Below are 19,049 nucleotides of genomic sequence, written 5' to 3'. Positions count from 1 at the left end.
TTGTGAATTACTCTTCAAATAAAAATCTTGCAAGTCTAAATGGACTAGGACTAACACGGTAACCGCGTTTCTCCTCCTTAAAACCTTGGGATGTTTTGTAAATTCTTCTTGCATTTCTGTCGTCAAACTGTGCTTAATTGACATCCATGTTAGTTATGGATATATGATAGGTAACCCTAGCAGAAGCTAGCAGAATTGGTATTGTTGTAACAAAATCTCTTAAGTGCAGAAGTTCTTGTGGTGTGTTTGACAGTTATCAAAAACCTTTGGGAACATTACCACCTCCTTATTGCTATCCAGCCAACAGTGAGACATCGTATATTTGACCAAGTGTAAGTTTGCTACGTCGAATCTAGTCAAGTGTATAGTAAGTAATCAAGTGTAAATTTAAGTCTGAAATCACTGATACATTCTTGTGGCATGTAAGGGTGCTTAGTTACTTGGGCAATGAAATGGCAAAACAAAAAAGCAAGGAAAAGTTAGGTATTTTGATATTCGGGATTCGGATCAGGACTGTGTTACAGATGGACCATGCATACATGGTGTTTATACAGAAATATAAAAACATGAAAGCAACACTTTTTGCTCTAATTTGTTTTTATTTTCTTTAATGTAAAAGATCTAAAGCTTTTTTTCTATGAACACAAATTCTCATTTCTCTCTAATTTTGAGCACAAATTTGTTAAAATCTGTGTAGTGAGTACTTACATGGTGACACATCAAGCTGTTGGTTAAACCGCATGGTTATTGCACACCATGCAGTGCTTTGGGCTGCTCACAGCAACAGCTGGATTTCTGCCTGAAAGGCTTTAGGCAGGCAGGTGCTGCAGTGTTTGTGGAAGCAGAAGCTCAGATGGGAGGAGTTCAGGGAGGCCATGTATACGGTTTTTGGTTGGCCCAAGGGTTCTGGCAAACTGTTCGACAACTGAGGAAGACAAAGCAGGGCTTGGTGTACTGAAGTTGGGGCCAGTATCTGTAGAGTCGCACACCAGAGGTGTGACTCCCATTTTCAGGAAGACTGTAGGCTGTGCTCCAACTGTTAGGATATGACACTGCTCAGTCTCCCTAGGAAAGTGTATTCCGGAGTGCTGGGGGGTCCAGCTGGGAGGAGACCCGAGGGAGTACTAGAACTCACTGGAAGAATATCTCATGTGGTCTGGGAACACCTCAGGATTATCAGGAGGGGCTGGAAAATGGTGCCGAAGAGAGGGACATCTGGAATACCCTACTTAGTCTGCTGCTACCGAATAAGTGGAAGAAAATGGATAGATGGATGGTAGTGTAAAGAGCAATACAATCTGAAGAGGGAGCACGTCATACACAGGAGACTGGAGTTCGTGTCACACTTCTTTCTCACCCTTGGCCCTTGATTATGTCAGTAATTCTTGGTGCATAATCATTGACATGCAGGTTCTAAAGTAATTCTGCACAGCACAGGTTTATTCATAGGGTTAATTGAAACACAAACAGGACATGTTGGCAGTCAGTTTTCTAACCCTGTGTGTATTTGTCCTACTTTGATTTTCAGATTGACGATAAGGAGTTTGACATTCCCCAAGTGGACACACCTCCCACACTGGAGAGCATCCTCAATGAGGTGAAGTACATGTTGACTACTCTACCACACATTTCTGCATTACACACAGTGATACAACAAGAACTTTATGAAAGTTTTTATTCTTGTGCATTGATAATCCAACTAGTTGGTCGGGAATACTGCATGTGCAAGGAATTCTGATTCTGATTCTGATAGTTTGAAGAACTTTGGACAAATTTGGACTTGATTTTTTTTTTTTTTTTTTTTTTGCTCTACATCTTGAACTGCTTTGTGTCTTTCTGTAATGACAGTAGATAAAATTAGAGATGTTCCACTTTCCCTCTCAGGTCTTCCCCATACTGAATACTTACCCAATACATTAGTTTAAAGTTTAAACACTCAGAAATCAAAATTGAGCACAATTTAATCTGTGACATTAACTGTTACTCGTTTTAATGTGTCAATGACAAGACCAACAGGAAGTACTTGTTTTGTATTGATGTCGGAGAGCCTTATAGTAGAGGTGTGTTTGTTTTGCTGTCCTGTGCGTCTGCAGCTGGAAGATGAGGAGGAACCTTTTGTATTGGAGGACACCTGCATGCTGAACACAGACAACATGGATGCTCACTCCTGTGACACCTCCTCTCTGGCCAGCTCTGACAGCGGAGACCCAGTACACCTCAAACGGCATGAACACACACACACACACACACACTGAGGCAGATAATGCATTTCCTATCACTGTTTTGCAGATTCTATTCAGTTTAACATTTTGTTTAAGTTTCAAAATATAGCAGAAAAAAGTAGTTTTACAGAAGTGCCTGCACTATGTAAGAAGTTCGATGGCAGATAATTCCCTACAACTTAATGAAGTAATCTGCTGAAGTTAGTGATGTAACAGAATGATGACAACAGACAGAAAGAGAGAGGTGGCTACTTCAGAGCTAAAGTTGGACATTCGTCAGTTAGTTTAAATATATTTTTACAGTGACCTGAAAAATGATCCAATCTCTGGGTTTTGTGATCAGTTGCACCCTAACTGAAGTATTTATTTTTGGCACTAGTAAGTCTGAGGTAGATTCACTTTATTCTTCTGTTAAATCCTGCTACGAAATCAAAATCTAGTGTCACTTTTGGCCAGTTTTTGCTTGTTTGTTTTTTCAAGCTGAGGGACATTATGAAACTCAGACCCAAAGCTGAGATGGAGATGGTTATAATGCTAGCTTCACCTGTCTTAGTAAAACATTCCACTTACAAATAGTTCAAAATGCTGCTAAGCTCTTCACCACATCATCAAAAATTTCTCCTGTGACTACAGTCTTGATTTCTCTCTTGCCATCAAATTCAAAATTCAGTAACTAGACTAAACGCAAGGCTTACCTAATCTGTTGCAGGCCACATTTTGTTCGCTCAGAAACTGACATCCATAAAGTTTGTTCGCATGTTGAACTGGAGCATCTGTAGATTAATTCCAACTGATATGTTTTGATCCACTATAGTTGATGATTAAATCCTGTTTTTGGTTTATTTTTGAACACGACAAATGCAAAAATACATAACAGTGCTTAAAATGGTATGTTTGAACTGTGCTGTTTCCTTATTAAGTTATTTGTTGGTAGAACCCTGGATGCTCAGTTACAATACCATTACACTGTTCTATGCATCTGAAAGACAAGTGAGACTATATCATGCAAAAACCCTTTATTCAGACCTTTCATACATACGTAAAAGAAAACGGCACTATAGAATTTTTTAGAAATTGGATTTTAAGCATTTGTAAGTCATTCAGGTTAAAATACTGTAAGCTTAAGGTGATAATATATGTGGTATAGAGCTTCAAGTGAACAAAGGTTCACTGTGGACCAGTCTGTGACTGGTCAATAGTGCAAAGCTGGACACGTGTATGGTATGTAGTGTTCTGGACAGGAAGTCCAAGACGCTAACTGACGACAGATGCTGCTTTACCAATTAAAGTGTTAGCCGGCGCAAACACACATTCTAATCATAAACTATTCCTGTGAAGAAGTGGCCCCCAGCCAAACAGACACTTTTGGCTTTTGATGTGTACCTTCTCTTGTCTTTGCATGTACAAGGTAACATAATTGAAAATGTCTTCTTTGTGTGTGTGTGTGTGTGTGTGTGCGCGCGCGCGTGTGCGTGTGTGTGTGATCTGTGTACTTGCGGATCTGTGTGTGGACATGTACACGCGTGAAGAAAGAGGAGGACAGTGGACCTGAATCCCACAGTTCATGGGTCTGTTCTTCGACACAGCCTGCTGAAGGGCATATCTGCGCAGATCGTCTCTGCTGCCGTAAGACTAAGGCACACTTACATAAAATAGACTTTCAGGCTATCTTAACAAAAATTGCACTTAAATAAATTTCAGCTACTTGGCACAGACAGCAGACAAGAGGACAGAAACAGAGAAACCACAAATGACAGCACAATGCCTCTCAGCGTAATTTCTTCAGTTCATTTCCCATATGATAAGTCAGTTAAGTCCTGACAGGCCTATCAAATACAAGTTTTCTGTCATCGTTGTTGTGAGAATGTGATGACGAAGTCATTGTTAAAGTCAGTTTAAAGTCTCAGAAAGGCTCTCAGGTGTCATTAGTGTCACAAGATGTGAAGCAAAGTTTGATTTTAATTACACCTGATCACATAATTCATGTTTGTTTTTGACTTACTCAAGTGAAAACACTTAGTCCAAACAGCAGTGAGCAGTCAGTGACAGCATTTGGGTTTTTTGTTGTTGTTGTTTTGTTTTGTTCTTTTTTTTTTTTTTTTTTTTTTGCAAAGATGATCATCAGTAATTTTGTGTTTGTACATTAGTTCTTCTGCAGGCTTTATTCTTAACTGATTTCAGAAGTCTGTATTTGATTGTCTCACCCTAATAATTATGCATTTTCCTCCAGCAGACTAATGCATTCAAGTTGTATTCGAGCACAATAAAAACATATATATCTTTCCCTCAGGACAAGGTGGATGCTGGATTGCCAACTGCTATAGTGAGTATCAGTTTATTCAGTTATTAATTCACCTCAACAAAGAGATGATGTCTTTGATTATATGAGTGTTGATGGAGACAGAAGGGTTGAGGCTGTTTGATGCTGTTGTGCCTGTGTTCTTTAGCTTTTCCTGTGTGTTTTTGTGTTCAGACAATGTCGGGTGTCATTGCTGTGGGAACATCTCATGGTCTGGCTCTGGTCTTTGGTGAGTTTAAACTTGATTTCCCTCTTCATATGCACACACTGGTGTGAAGCTGGATAGCTCTGCTGTATGCACGGTGGAAGATGTGTTGTCTGCAACAAGGACTTCTTTAATACTAACTCTAGGGGGCAGCAAAGTCAGAAATGTCCAAATTGTGCCCCATGTGGCTTTAATGATCTATGACTGAAATAACTTGTGACTTATATTAGACTTGTCAGCAACGACCTCGAATCAGAATGAAGTCCTCCAACACCTGGATTTTGGTTGTTGCTTTGGCAACTCTTTGGTTTGAGTTGGAATTGGTTTGAGATGGACCACATGCATAACTTACTCTTGGCTGGGGAGCTTTTGCTGTACTTACAGTAACTAAATGAGTTGTCATCATTCGTGTATCTTTATCCTCACTCCACATGTTTCTCCCCTGCGCTGCTCTGTGTATCTTTAAAAGAATGACCAGTGCATGTATGGCTGCAAAACAAGTCAAACTGAGTAAGTGAAGTGAAAGTTTCCCTCCCTACACGATACACACACACTTATGTACTAACTCTTGTTTACTATAGGCAGCGTGAACACTCAGGTACCTTTCTGTATCTGTCCTTGTTGTACACATCTAAACACACTGACTCGCTGTATCATTAGGGTAAGACACAACACGACTCCCTACCAAACCTAAAAACCACGTTGTGAAATTCAAAGGAGTCCTCTTAGACCAGGGCTGGGCGATTAATGCCGACAGACGCAGATACATGCATCCACACGAAAATAATAAAAATGCCAGGCTTTTCAAAATAAAAGCAACACAGTTGTATTGCATGCACAGCATAAATACTTGCTCATTTGTGTTAATGACTGACATACCGCGGGCCCAACAGGGATGCCCAAAGGGCCTTATGTGGCCCGCGGGCCGTAAAATGCCCAGGCCTGTCTTAGACACTTGTCTTGTTCCATAGATTTCATAGAGGAAGTGTGGCTTACATCTCACAGTGCAAAGACGTGCAGGTTAGGTTAGCTGGTGACTTTAATTTGAGTGTGAATAGTTGTTCGTCTCTCTGCATCTGCAGTTACCTCACCTCTCTGTTTGTGACAAAATAATAATAGCAAATTAAATAACTGTCTAACTGAATCTTGTTTATACATGGACTTTTTTTGTACATGGACAAAAAAAGACATGTTTTTATGAACACAGGAAAGTCTAGTTTTTTTTTTATTTGTATTTAGGTGTAAGTTATGAAAAGCACATTTGAAATAACCAATATTTGGCGTACAGTTACATGCACCCATATATTAATTATATTGATTAACGTGCACCGCTTCATCCAGTGAACAACTTTTCACATATATTGAAATGTTTTATTAAAATGACTCAGATCGTCACACATGGCTTACATAACAACAATAGAATCTTTCTTCTTCTTTCTTAATACATGCCGGTATCAGTGATGTCCACCCTCAGGACTGCTTCACCTGCATCTGACATGGAGGCACTGATGATAACATAATCGCCCTCATAAGAAATGCAGGAGCCATCTGCCTTTGCTCTTGTAAAATTAATTTCACTTCCATTATACATAATATCATAAAGGTTGTAATCACAGTTATTTCCCCTTTCAAAGATCCCCACAGCAAACCAGTTGGAGTAGAGGTTTCGGTCATAAGGTACGGAGTACATGACAGCCATGACGTGGCTGTAGTCATTCAGGGCGGCGTTGAAGAGGTCGTAGGTGAAGACTCCGACGGCTCCGGTTGCAGCGCCAGCGGTCTTGTTGAACATTGCGTTGGCAGCGGAGCAGGGACCTACCATGGGTGGCAGTGGCACCTCACAGTATCCACTCTCTGTGAACACCCTGAACACAGGGACACAACATGTCAGACTAGTTTAAAATCAGACCAGAGATTGTACAATTTTTACATTGCAAAGCTTTTTATAAAGCTGGGCTTTCTGTGTCTTTCTACAGGCATGCAAATGCATCCACAAGTGGTCAAAACAGTCCAATTGCATAACGAGTCTGCAATAATGTCCCATGCTCATTACAAAATAAACTACATGGCCAAAATTATGGGGACAGCTGAATGTTCCATGCATGTGTGATGTGATAACGTACACAACATACAGGTGCCTTAAGGGGTTTGGCCACCATTGTTTCATTTTATCCCAGTGCTGTGGATAAGGTTGAAGCCAGACAAGTTCTTTTACATCAAAATGGGAAAACTATTTTTATATGTTGTTACTAGCATGGCCATGTACAGTGACACAGTTTTTGCTGGCTTTAATTACTCTTCCGTCTATATGGCCACAAACAGATTTCAATGTAGGTGAATGTTCCTATTCCATAAACACCATTGATGAGTCTCTCTCACTCCCTTCAGAAAAAGACAAGCACAAAAGCAACACCTGACCTTGGATTGGCGAGCATGTAGCAGCCAGAGTTGTTGTTAATCTCGACATAGCAGTGGCGATGAGGCATTGTGATGAGATGTGCAGACTGGCTGTGAACAAGAGACAAGACAGAACCATTTGAGATATTTCAGCAGCAAGCCTGAAACACAGCCAAAGTCAGTCAGTCTTCTAACTTCTAACTTCTAGCTTATTGATATCAGAGTGTCATAGCCACTGAACTCTGACCTTTAAAAAAAAACATTGATTTATTCTGAGACAAAACACTAAGATCTGAGTTGTTCTGGTAGAGAAATCAGCGTTTTCCAGGGGAAGTCTACCTGGGACCTCTCCCTTTACTCATAGGAATAATCCGACTGTAATCTGGTTACTTAAGTGCTCTTAAATCCACTGAGTGGAAAAGCACAGATGGAACTGATACCAAGTATTTATGGTTGTGTGCCAATCAAACCTGGCAGTGAGTCAGTGCACACCCCGCCAGCTAACTGAAAAATTAGCCATTAATATTATTACCGGTTTGCCGAGTTCAAAAGTCAGTAGGGCCGTCTGTTCTTTCAGGTAGACATGTATTTACTTACTCATCATTAATTTGTTATAGCGAATTTTGAAATGGCATCTGAATGCACAAACAACTGTATTTCTGTGACAAAGATGAGAGTTTGATCAGATGAAACAGACCTTATAAAAAACTGTCACTAAATTTCAATACTATATCATTAATGTAACAGAGCTGACTAGAGTGGAGATGGACATAAAATCAAGAGTTCCCTTCCATGTAGCACACCCACATGTAGCAAGGTTCATTGTGAGTCATAATCTGACCAGGGCTATATATATCTGATATTGATATTATAAAGTTAATCAAATGTGCTAATGTCAAATTGTCATGACTTAGAAAACAGTAAGCTATATAGACAAAAGAATCTCTTCCTCCCAGTGAAGGGAAATATTAATACTTTTCATACCGAGACATTTTGGACAATGCTATGCTTTCAACCCAACAGTTTGGGGAAGGTCCTTTTCTATTCCAGCATGACTGTACCCCAGTGCACAAAGCAAAGCTCCATAAAGACATGGCTGGATGAGTTTGGTGTGGAAGAACTTGACTGGCCCACGCAGAGCCCTGACCTCAACCCCATCCAACACCTTTGGGGTGAACTGGAACAGAGATTGTGAGCCAGGTCTTTTAGTCCAGTTCAGTGCCTGACCTCACTATTGGTCTGCTGCATGAATGGGCAAAAGATCCCACAGAAACACTCCAAAACCTTGTGGAAAGCCTTCCCAGAAGAGTGGAAGCTGTTATAACTGCAAAGCTGTTTGTGTATTTAGAATATTCTGCCATCCCTGTTGTTGTAGTGGTAAGATGTTCGTTACTTTTTTTTTTATATATATATATAGTATATATGGTGTGAATTAATCTGTCCATGACTGGGTCACTAAAAACAATATGATTTTTGTTAACATATAGAAATCTTAAGTCAGAGATAATTGGAAACAGAAAATGGTCTGCTTCTTCGTATGATACTTCAAATTGGATCAAGTTAATCATATCTTTTTTTATTTTTTTATTTATTATGTGCTCTGCTGCTGTACTTCCCCTACCCTACTGGTAGTACTGATATCCATAACAGGCTGTCCAGGCTCTCAGTTGAAGCCAGATCCCATTTTCTTGGTTTCCTGAGGAAATTTATATTTTTAGGTATACTTGAGTCTCCCTCTGTGAGAGCGTCAGACATGAACATGTTCCACGTGGTATGTTTATCTTATCTAGTGGTGGTACACATGAGGGCTTGGTCAGGAACAGCCATGAACCAAAAGACAAATCAAACTTTTTGGAAAGACAAGATTATGAGGAGACCAGAGGAGATTGAAGCCAGGCAACTTGTATTATTCAGTGGGCTGGCACACAAAGCCAAACACTCAGTTCGTCATGTCTCTGGCGCAGTAAATGATATGGGACAGAAAGACAGATTACGTGATGCAGTGAGTTCAAAAACAAAGACTGTAGGTCTGATGTTTTCTCACACCTCTAACTGATCATTCCTTTCACATTGTTCATAAAGCTCACGCAAAGTTCACCACAGACCTGGACTGCAATACCCCAACATAACCCACAGGAAAATCACTTACATCAAGTCTAGACTTTGCTTAGAGATAAGATCATTTCCATGTAAAAAGAGGGTTTTATAAATAACTACTTTTAACTTAAGATAAACACTAATTGGAAACCCATTTTATAAAGGAGGTGCCTGATTTGATGGCAGCTTAGTTTTCATTAATTTTATGAGTTGTTGTGTCGATCATTAGTTGCCATATCTCTGTGTTTGTTTGGCCTTTCCTTTGTTTATGTTGTGTTGTATGTTTACATGTGTTATTATTAAGGCAATTGATTGATATTACTGATAGCTTAGTTGTGTTGACTTGGTTGTGTTATGTTTAGATCAGCGGCTTTATATTTTAATTTTTTCATTTGACTGAAACGAATCACGTCCATGCGGAAATGAATCTCATGATGTTTTAAACAGTAGCAGCATTAGCATGTGTTAGTAAACATGAGCTGGTATCACAAAAACAAAGACATTATGTGAATAATATAGGAGTACTTACCTTTCTGTGATGTGCAGAATTCAGGAGAAGCCAAAACAAGTGGTTTGATGTTGGTTCAGGTCTCAGTCTGGATGTGATGGTCAAGTCACATTGCACTCAGTCTGCTCACTCACTGGGTTTTATTGACTCAGGTAATCAGGACCTTTAGGCACCAGTTGACTCCCTCCTTATCTCCTGCCCAGTATCAGCTACCCCTTCTGTTCCCGGACCTTGCCAACACCTTATCACCATGACAGGATTGGATCTGGCTGATTACATCAATGTATGCCATTGTTTGTACCTTTTACGGGTATCTATTATTTGTCCAGGGCGGACGTCAGGAGGGTTAAGACTCAGCTATGTTCACAGGGTAACATTAAAATGAAAATTAATTCGCCGACCATGAAATGAGGCGAAGTGAACAGTAGCTGCAGTAAATGACAACCATTTGGAAAGCAAGAGTCAAGACAGCTATAAAAATATCAGCATGCAGTGATTGAACGAGCACTGTTCAAAAAAAATACATGGTCTTTGCTGTGTGTAAAAACACAGACATCACTGTATGTTCTCTCTCTGTGTCACAGCGATACGAGTGATTTGATCAATGTGGTCTTTGGCTACATATCGGTGCACTGAATTCAACTCGTGCTTGTTTAAACGTATTAAATTGCTTAAGATATAAAATGTTGTGGTTTGTCTGGCCTTTATGTTTATAGCAGGTGGTCGTAGAAGTGAGTCATGGTGGTAGAATGTACATTACTGCTGCTTTAGGGCTCCGGCACTTTCTTTATTCCAATCTCTGATTACTGCTAATGCAAATACAGCTCATACGACTGATATGACTGCTGATAGAAAGTCTCATAAAAACATTAAGGCTTTTATTGGTACTGCTGCTGCCAACCACTACAGTTATCATGGCTTCAACTACACTGTACACTAGTAAAAATTGTTACTGGTTTCAGTAATATTGTATTCTTACTATTAATGGTTATGGTACGGCATGAATTTGTTTAGTGGAAAAGCTTCCACAATAATCGCCACAACAGTTAAATGTTTTGTACAAACGATTTACATGGAAGTGAAGAAGGGAGGGACGTTTAAAATTCAATTGATAAATTGTGTATTAACAATTGTATTTTTCTGATCAGTTGTGGCTGGAATTGTTCTCTTTCAGTCATATCAAAAACTACATCTTCAATGAACTACATTTAGATAACAAAACAGGAAGTGCCGTATGTACACACACTTTGACAGCTTTACTTATTGGGTTTCATTTACATGACCCGTCATTCATGAAATTACTCAGACACAGTAACTAACAACAAACCAAATATTCCAGCACGTTAATCCACCATACATAAACGGCATTCAACAAAAGGCATAAGTCAAACAAAAACAAAAATACAGCAAACATACAAACACAGACATGATCACAAATCCAAATAAAACAACAACAAAAAAAAACTGCTTCTTCATCCAACCTAGAACTGTGCCTCTGTCTCTAAAAATATTCAATTAAAGATCCATATTCAGAAGAAGTCACATATGACCAACAAAAACCTCCTACGGACCTTGTTTAAATGAAAGATGAAGTTAGCTAAAAGAATGCACAAGTCATTTGCAAAGGTGACTGTAGATGTAAAATATTCTTGTCATGTTTTATGTTTTATAGTACTGTATATTTTGACTGGGGTCTGACTGGGGCTGACCTGTGTCTCTTTATATTGCTGACATAATGATGCCTGGACAGGAAAAGGTATGGACATCCCCATTCATTTTGTGTTCAGCTTCAGCTGGCTCTGAGACATCACCGCTCATGTCCATTTTGGTTTGGCTGAGCTACTTTGGTGCATGCGTTGTTGCTTGATTTGGTTATTTGCAATTAGCAGTTTTTACTGCATTCCAAGCTCTTCATTTGGTGCCAGTGTGATATGTTTTGTATTGATGTGCTGTCTGTTGACTTGACGACTGGGAAATCGTTAAGTTTATCTTTTTAACTGAGCTTCTTTCACCATCCACACCTTTTCTAAAGGCTGTATCCCTACTTCAGCAGTTAAATGTCCTCTTCACCCTTCTCTCCAGATACCAACCAGGCTCTGAGGCTCTGTCTGGGCACCAAAGCAACTGGGGCCGAGTTTGGAGCTGTCTCAGCCCTCAGCATCAACCACGACTGCTCAAGACTTCTCTGCGGGTTCGCCAAAGGACAAGTATGTCCTCAGACATACACATATGCAGTCACAGGCATGTTGACTGGGTGATGATTAGACCTTTAAGAAGTTAAAAAAGAGTGGAAATGGGACACTAATGAACAACAGCTGGTTAAAGTTAAACAGCAACAACAACACTAATGATAATAATAGTCATAAGTTTTTATATAAGCACCTTTTAAGTCAAAACCAGACAGTCAATACATTATAAAATAATTGCAAAGGACAGCAAACAACAATAATGAATTACGCATCACAAAACAGCCATGGAGGGGTTTATACACAGGGAGAAGTACCTTAAAACAAATGTGTATTTTTACAACAGGGCTTCTTCTGATGAGTAGGAGTAGTTGTAACGGAAATCTCAGGTTGTTGTCAAAATCACTGATGTGCAACATTTACATAAAAACCCCCATCATTTTGTCCACCGTTGAATTGTAACTGTGTAGATTATTAGGAATATAGATGGAGCTCTCTTGGTGTGCTCCTCAGGTTGATTTTGGATCATTTTCGGTTGAATCAAAACACTGGACAGCATTTCCTCTGGATTTTAAATGCACATGAATTAAATAGGTTATGTAACATGTACAAAGCCAAACCAAAAATCAAATCAAATCAGACCAAATCCATGGTCTGTATGTGAGAATGAACTGGTTTAATTTTCAAAAAAGTAATAGTTTATTTACAAAAAATCATTGATTCCTTCTCAGTCAGTTAAACAACAATACTGCATCGGTCAATATTACAAACTTAACAGCAGCATTTATCTCAGTGATTGAAGTTGATCGACTGTAACTGATTATATAATGTGGTACAGAGAACTGTATTTACATTTTGTTCCTAAAATCCTGAACAACCTTTCCCATTGCACCTATTTGTCTAAATGCATGATTAGATAACGATGTGGGATCTTGCCAATGGGAAGCTCCTGAGAACTATCAATGATGCTCACCCTCCAGGGACAGCTATACTGCATGTGAAGGTATATACACATACACTTACCCAAACACACACCTTTCCCCATACACAACAACAACTAAAGAATTAGTCATTCATGCTCAGAAATTGGTCAGGGATGAACTGAGTAGATTTTGGTAGTCAAAGGACACTGTCCATTTTTAGCCATAACTCAAGAATCCATATTCAAATTATAACAAAATTTTACACAAATTTGGATAACATGATGAAGTGATGGCATTTTATATCCCAAAGGTCAACTTCACTGTGACATCATTAAGGTTTCTGTCCATAAATTCAACACCATAACTCAGGAACAGAAAGGCAGGTTGTGACCTTATGTCGCATTTGGTCACATACTGAATTGGTGAAGCCAATCTTGGGTGTCCACCTTGAAACTGAGCTGATTTTATAGATTTTCTGTGGGGTCCAGTTGAAGATCTGTTTTAAGCATCTACATTTTAGAATCAGTTGCTTCTTTGCAGCAGCATCCATATTTGAAACATTGTAGTCCACCACAAGTTCATTGGTTTGATGATACTGAGCTTCAGGTGACTGTTGTTTTTGAGTTCTCTCTCAGTAACTACAGATATGATACAAGTCTGGACAGACATGGATAGAAACTGTAGCTTGACTGGTGCATGAAGGCATACAACCACAAGGTGGTAACTGTAGTTATTTCCCTGTGTTTGTGACTCTAGTTCACAGATGATCCAACTCTTGCAGTGTGCAATGACAGTGGAGGATCAGTTTTCGAGTTGGCTTTCAGGTGAGTTACTCTGCTTTGAATTATAGTCAGTGAAATACCTCTGACATCCGGCAGTCTCTGTCCACCACCCCTGAGAGATTAATAACCCGTCGTGTGGCCTTGGGGTCGATGAGAGCCTGCAGTTAGAGGCGATTGTCTCACATATTTTGCTAAAATTGTAGGACTAAGGGTTATAAAATATAATAATTGGAAAAAATAGTCAGTTATCTGAAAACTTGAAGCTTTTTTTTCACTACTTGGGTAACATAATGTATCTCTTAAAGTAACGTTACTTGTTGCCACAGTGAAAGTCATTCGGACTATGAGCAATGCTGGTAAGAGAAAAAGATGTGGTCCTGCTATGCAGATTTTGTTTTACTTTACTTGTCCTCTACCCTTTATTATCTTTATACTTTCCTCTTGTTTTGTCTGTTATTCCCTGCTATTCTCTATGGTATCCTTTCCTCTTTGTTTCCAGGAGGGTGATGGGGATGCGCTCGTGTGACTCTCGATGCCTCTTCAGCGGCTCTAAAGGGGAGGTCTGCTACGTTGAACCTTTGCATGCTCCTCCAGACTTCAGAGACCATCCCATCACACACTACTGCCTGTTGGCCATGGCCTCTCTCACTAAGGTACACAAACGCACACAGAGCTCCGTTCACAGTGCACACTCCATTTTCTGAATATCCACTCAACTTTGTGTACATTTGTGATAGACTTTTGATTGTTTTTCACCAGATTCTGGTCATTGGACTGAAGCCATCGCTGAAAGTCTGGATGACTTTTCCCTACAGCAAGGTCTGTATTTGTGTGTGCTTGTTCATCTGGTTAATGAGCCTATGTATTGATCCAATGACAATGTTAACTCTGTGTTAGTTACTGAATTGCACAGTGACTAGGGGTTGTCACATGCTAGCAATGAAGCTGATGAATTAAATACTCTTGAAGTCCTACTGACCAGCATTTCTAGGGAAAAGTACAAAATTTCACAAACCTCTCTTGTAACAACTCCCTCCACTTCACTGTAACTTCACAGTACTTTTCAATATGATTTTTACCAATAGATTGTGCTACTTCCAGCTGAGTTTATGTCATGTAACAGATTCCCTGTAGTGACACTGCCATCAAGTGCAAAGTGCTGTATTGAAAAGCAGAAACAAATCACTAAAATGCCTCACAGTGCGCTTAACCAAATGTACAGCACACCTTCTTACCTTAGAACTAATTCCTGGCGTGATGTTATTCGTTCTCTTTGACCAGTCTGACCCGTCCAGTGTTCCTCAGCTGGCCTGGCAGTTTGTTCCTGTTCAGAAGACGGTCAATCCCATCCTGGCTTTTTGCAAGGGGGATACAGTCCACTTCCTCCTGGTATCTGCTCAACTCTCTCGTAACTTCAAAATAGAAAAATACACAGTAGCCATTGTGTGCATTTATTTGTTGCCACATACTTTCCATTTTAATCTCTTTGCATGCCACAGAGATTCATGAAAGTGCATTGCTGTCTTTAGCCAGTTAGTTATAGGTGAGCGCTGTCCCGGTACACACATTAGAATCGTACTGCTTTTTAATGTAGTATTTCCCAGATATCTGCATGTTGAACTACCTCAGCACTGCATTCTGAGAGCAAAAATCAGTAAGCACAGCTGTAGTGTCTGAATGTTGTCCTCTGCACCACTTTGTGATTCAGGTCAAGAAGGAGGAGACTGGGACCATCCATGTCATCAAACAAAGACAGCTTCACCTCAGCTGTGACATCATTAGCTTGAGTGTAAGTACCTCATTCAAGTCGCTGGGTTGCATCCAGTGCCTCCCCTTACACACTCACAGACAGGTTCAGAACTGTCCCAATGTGTAATCAGCAAATGTCTGAGACTTCAGTTTTGCTTATGGAAGTAATCCCAGTGTACAGTGTAGTGTTGATGAAATAATGGAAAGAGTCAGGAAAATGACATAAAAGCACAAGTCTTTAGCCAGTGAAATGGGCATGTTTGTCTTATTACGATATCCAAATATCTTGATTCTCTCCAACAGAACTGTTTTACTTACATATGAACAGGAACCAAACAGTAAACACTCCAGTTAGTTGAACTACATACTTTGTGAATTATTAGCTCCCACGGCAGTGAAACACCACACCAATGTGACTGTGACCATATATTCATATCCCCCCCCCATAATTTATTATGTTTTAATTTTCTTTTTTAATTAGAATGAGATATAGCATTTCATTTTCAAAAGCAACTTCATCACAATGATATTTAATATACAGAACCACGCAAGGGCACTGAGAGAAAAAATGGACAGGGCATCGAAACACAGAGGCCATTGTGACTAAACGGGGAAATATGGGCAATGCTATTTTGCAAAATTAGACAATTACAATTAAAACCTGAGCAAACTATTTACAAGAAATTAAACTGAACTTCGTGGTACTGCTCTACCTAGCCTGAACTCAGAACTTCCTCCTGGTTCATAGGGATTGGATGTTGGACAAGATTCTTTGAGTGCAGGATTAACTGATCCTGCAAGCTCTGACTTCACCAGGAGGAAATCCTGCAGAATGTGCTCCTTCTCCACCTCTAGTGGGCACAGGTGTGCTCCAGGGCCTCCAGTCCATAGCTCTCCCTTCAGAAATATTTGGTTAACGTGATTGCTGGTATACGTTGTCATGCATACTTAGTATATCCTTCAGAGTGATGGCTAATGTGTGAATAAAGAAGATTATCTTTGCTTGCTGTAGTGCAAAGTGCATGACTTGTTCTTCTCTTGTCTCCTTGTCTCTGCAGTGGATTAACAGTCGTACGCTGGTCCTGGTAGACAGCCACGAAAAGCTGCACGTTGTGGATCGGCCCAGTCAAGAGGTTTTGGAGACTCTGGACTTGGAGCAGGTGCAATTGGTCTATAACAGCCGACATTTCAAATCGCTGGCCACTGGAGGGAATGTTTCCCAGGCTCTGGTGAGGGATTAACCAATGGGGAACAGGCTCAGAGTTCACACTTCACTTTCACTGGGTCTGGGGGAGAGGGCAAGTTTAAAATGACAATTCAGTCTTCACTTTAAAGCTGCTGTTTTACAATAGTTAAAAAAGGCCAAATTTAAAAAAACATAAAAATAAAGAAAATTCACAAGCAGTTGAACGATGTCAGCCTTCAGGTGACTTGGGATGCTACCAGCGGAAAGGAGTTTATTGATAATGAAGGCCTGTTGGAGCTTAGAAGAATTCAGATGTCAAAATTTCAAGAGGAGATTGAGATGGAGAAAAGTGGGATATAAATTCAACCAGTTATGCTGTTGGTGGTTGTAAATAATTCAGTATTACAGGGAAGAATAACACAGCTCAGTAGAGCTGGCTGGTGTAATATAAAAAATAAAAATAAATTTGGGATACTGTGTAAAATGTAAATAAAAACAGAATTCGTCAATTGCAAACAAACCGTGTTGACCTACAGTTTTACAAAGTGATCCTTAGCTCATGTAGCTACATCCTTTATAGTGTCATGAGTTTGACACAGTGATGAACCTCATAACAACAGACATGCGCAGGACTAGTGCTGAAATGGAATTTGAAAATTAGTCTGCAGAAATATGTAATGTATATAAGGGAGTCCAGGAGCCTGGTAAAAATGGCATTTAAAGTTTTAAAGGAAACATTTGCATTGTCATCCTCTACATGGAAACTGAAATTATCTGCCATGATTAATTTGTTATGCCAAATGACTTATTGGACAAGGATCTAACATTTGGGAACCCAGATAACACACACAGGTTCCCATGGATTCCAAACAGGTTTAAGAAGGATAACTATTGTTAACAGGGATGATATATGTCTGGGTTTTTACAGTGTTGTCTGCAGAGACCAGTGACATTGTGGGACTGCACAGCTAGCTAGTTGAAGTAACAGCTGGCAAAGCTATCTGCAGCACAGGTTCAATTCCAACCTGCCTCTCTTCAGCTGTCCTGTCTTATAAAGGCCACAAAAGCCCAAAAAAGATAATGCAGTTTAATGGTCCTCTGTGTATGTGTGTCTAACACTGCGTCTGTGTTCCAGGCTTTAGTGGGAGAAAAGGCCTGCTACCAGTCAGTCTCGAGCTACGCAGGACAGATTGTCTATTTGGGCACCAAGGTACTGTGTTGTATGTGTTGTCTGTTGTGTTGTCAGCACCTGTGAGCTGCTTCTCTATGTGGAGCTGTCCCTCTGCTCATTGGGCATATCTCATTGTCGGTAAATGATTTTAACAAGACAATGTTGTCTATTGTTGCAGCTGCGGTAACTGCTAGCCTGGACCCATCTATGTTAAATTATTTTTATACTATATGTAGTTCTTGTCAAAGTTCTAGTCATGTTGTGTCAGTTGTTGTTACAAAACTCCCAATTTAGTCCTTTCAATAATGTTGGACAATGTTGAGCATTTTATATTTTTGTGCTTATTTCGGTTCTTTTCATCTGTATGAGTACAATGAAGAATACATAACATTATAGCAGCAATAGTAATACTAATAACAATAAGAAGTGAAAAAATAAATAAGTGAATAAGTTATACTCATTAGTTGTACTGTGAGGCAGCAAAACTCGGCATGTTTGGATATTTTACAGCTGTATAAGAGTCGTGGTGATTAGAGGCAGATTATTGCAGAATATATTTGTGCGCATCTCAGATGATTGACTTATCTTGTTAAATGCCAAGAATCAGGTTTTGTTATTTATGTTAAAAAAAAAAATCTCAAACAGGTGAGATAGACTTTTGAATAATACTAGGTGCTTGACCAAACATTTCAGACACTGGGCGTTTGTGCAGACCTACAAAATAGTAGGTGAGTCGGTGGTTGGGTTTTCTTATTCTTTGACAGTGTGATATTGTCTTGTCTTGCAGTCAGCTCACATTATGACTCTCAGGAACTGGAGAGAGGTATGTATGGTTTTATTTTTTTTTTTTTTTAAATGACTTAGTAGGGATTTCCCTACTAACTAATTTTCCTAATGTTTAGCCTGGTCAACTAAAAACCCTGAGAACACAACAGCTGAGCACAATTTAATCTTAAATATTCTCCTAAAACTATTGCGTACATTATGAGAGTCATTTTAAAGCATCCTCAGTAACATCTTAGACACAATAGTTAACCGCCCATGTTAACATTAGTGACAGACAGAGCAACTATGAAGACATGACATTTCATAGTAAATGATGTCAGTATGTCATTTAACTGTCCTGCAGGAATTAAGCCTAAGCGTAAAGCCGCTGAGGTGGCTGTGTTGACAGGCTAATTACTGACTTGCTCACCATAGCACCACTTTCACTAGAGACTGGCAGTCTCTAACAGAATCATTACAGAATAATTACTACTCACCTTCTTCAGTATGTTGCATGCTTACATTGAGAAACTTCCTTACAGTGCACTGACATGCTGTT

General features: G+C 39.6%; 2 protein-coding genes across 4 annotated transcripts in view; one reads left to right on the top strand and one right to left on the bottom strand.

Moving 5' to 3' along the window:
* The window catches only part of vps8 (VPS8 subunit of CORVET complex), a 40,354-nt gene that overhangs the window by 822 nt on the left and 20,483 nt on the right, over positions 1-19,049 (top strand). For 2 of the 3 annotated variants that reach the window (XM_046401146.1, XM_046401147.1), the window contains exons 2-16: positions 1,529-1,597; positions 2,094-2,224; positions 3,752-3,848; positions 4,513-4,545; positions 4,696-4,750; positions 11,811-11,935; positions 12,831-12,917; positions 13,594-13,661; positions 14,119-14,272; positions 14,379-14,438; positions 14,901-15,008; positions 15,328-15,408; positions 16,427-16,597; positions 17,690-17,764; positions 18,513-18,548. In XM_046401146.1, coding sequence (XP_046257102.1) covers positions 1,529-1,597; positions 2,094-2,224; positions 3,752-3,848; positions 4,513-4,545; positions 4,696-4,750; positions 11,811-11,935; positions 12,831-12,917; positions 13,594-13,661; positions 14,119-14,272; positions 14,379-14,438; positions 14,901-15,008; positions 15,328-15,408; positions 16,427-16,597; positions 17,690-17,764; positions 18,513-18,548 — 1,350 coding nt within the window. The remainder of the gene's footprint in view (positions 1-1,528; positions 1,598-2,093; positions 2,225-3,751; positions 3,849-4,512; positions 4,546-4,695; positions 4,751-11,810; positions 11,936-12,830; positions 12,918-13,593; positions 13,662-14,118; positions 14,273-14,378; positions 14,439-14,900; positions 15,009-15,327; positions 15,409-16,426; positions 16,598-17,689; positions 17,765-18,512; positions 18,549-19,049) is intronic. The other variant, XM_046401149.1, reaches the window with a different exon arrangement.
* On the bottom strand, positions 5,944-9,866 carry LOC124065623 (DELTA-sagatoxin-Srs1a-like). Its single transcript, XM_046401150.1, has 3 exons — positions 9,750-9,866; positions 7,145-7,234; positions 5,944-6,591 (listed from the first exon to the last, which is right to left on the bottom strand). The coding sequence occupies exons 2-3, from the start codon at positions 7,210-7,212 to the stop codon at positions 6,165-6,167; spliced, it is 495 nt and encodes a 164-aa protein (XP_046257106.1). The 5' UTR covers positions 7,213-7,234; positions 9,750-9,866; the 3' UTR covers positions 5,944-6,164.

The sequence above is a fragment of the Scatophagus argus genome, chromosome 10 (assembly GCF_020382885.2).
Source record: "Scatophagus argus isolate fScaArg1 chromosome 10, fScaArg1.pri, whole genome shotgun sequence".
Taxonomy (NCBI): Eukaryota; Metazoa; Chordata; class Actinopteri; family Scatophagidae; genus Scatophagus; species Scatophagus argus.
Note: the sequence above shows the minus strand (reverse complement) of the source record. Positions and strands in the feature narration are given on the sequence as shown.

What these genes read in the sequence shown, in the direction of transcription:
- LOC124065623 (XM_046401150.1), bottom strand. Translation starts at nt 7,212, where the DNA reads ATGCCTCATCGCCACTGCTATGTCGAGATTAACAACAACTCTGGCTGC. An exon ending in TACATGCTCGCCAATCCAAG is followed by an intron (nt 6,592 to 7,144) that starts GTCAGGTGTTGC and finishes CCCTGTGTTCAG; the next exon opens with GGTGTTCACAGAGAGTGGAT.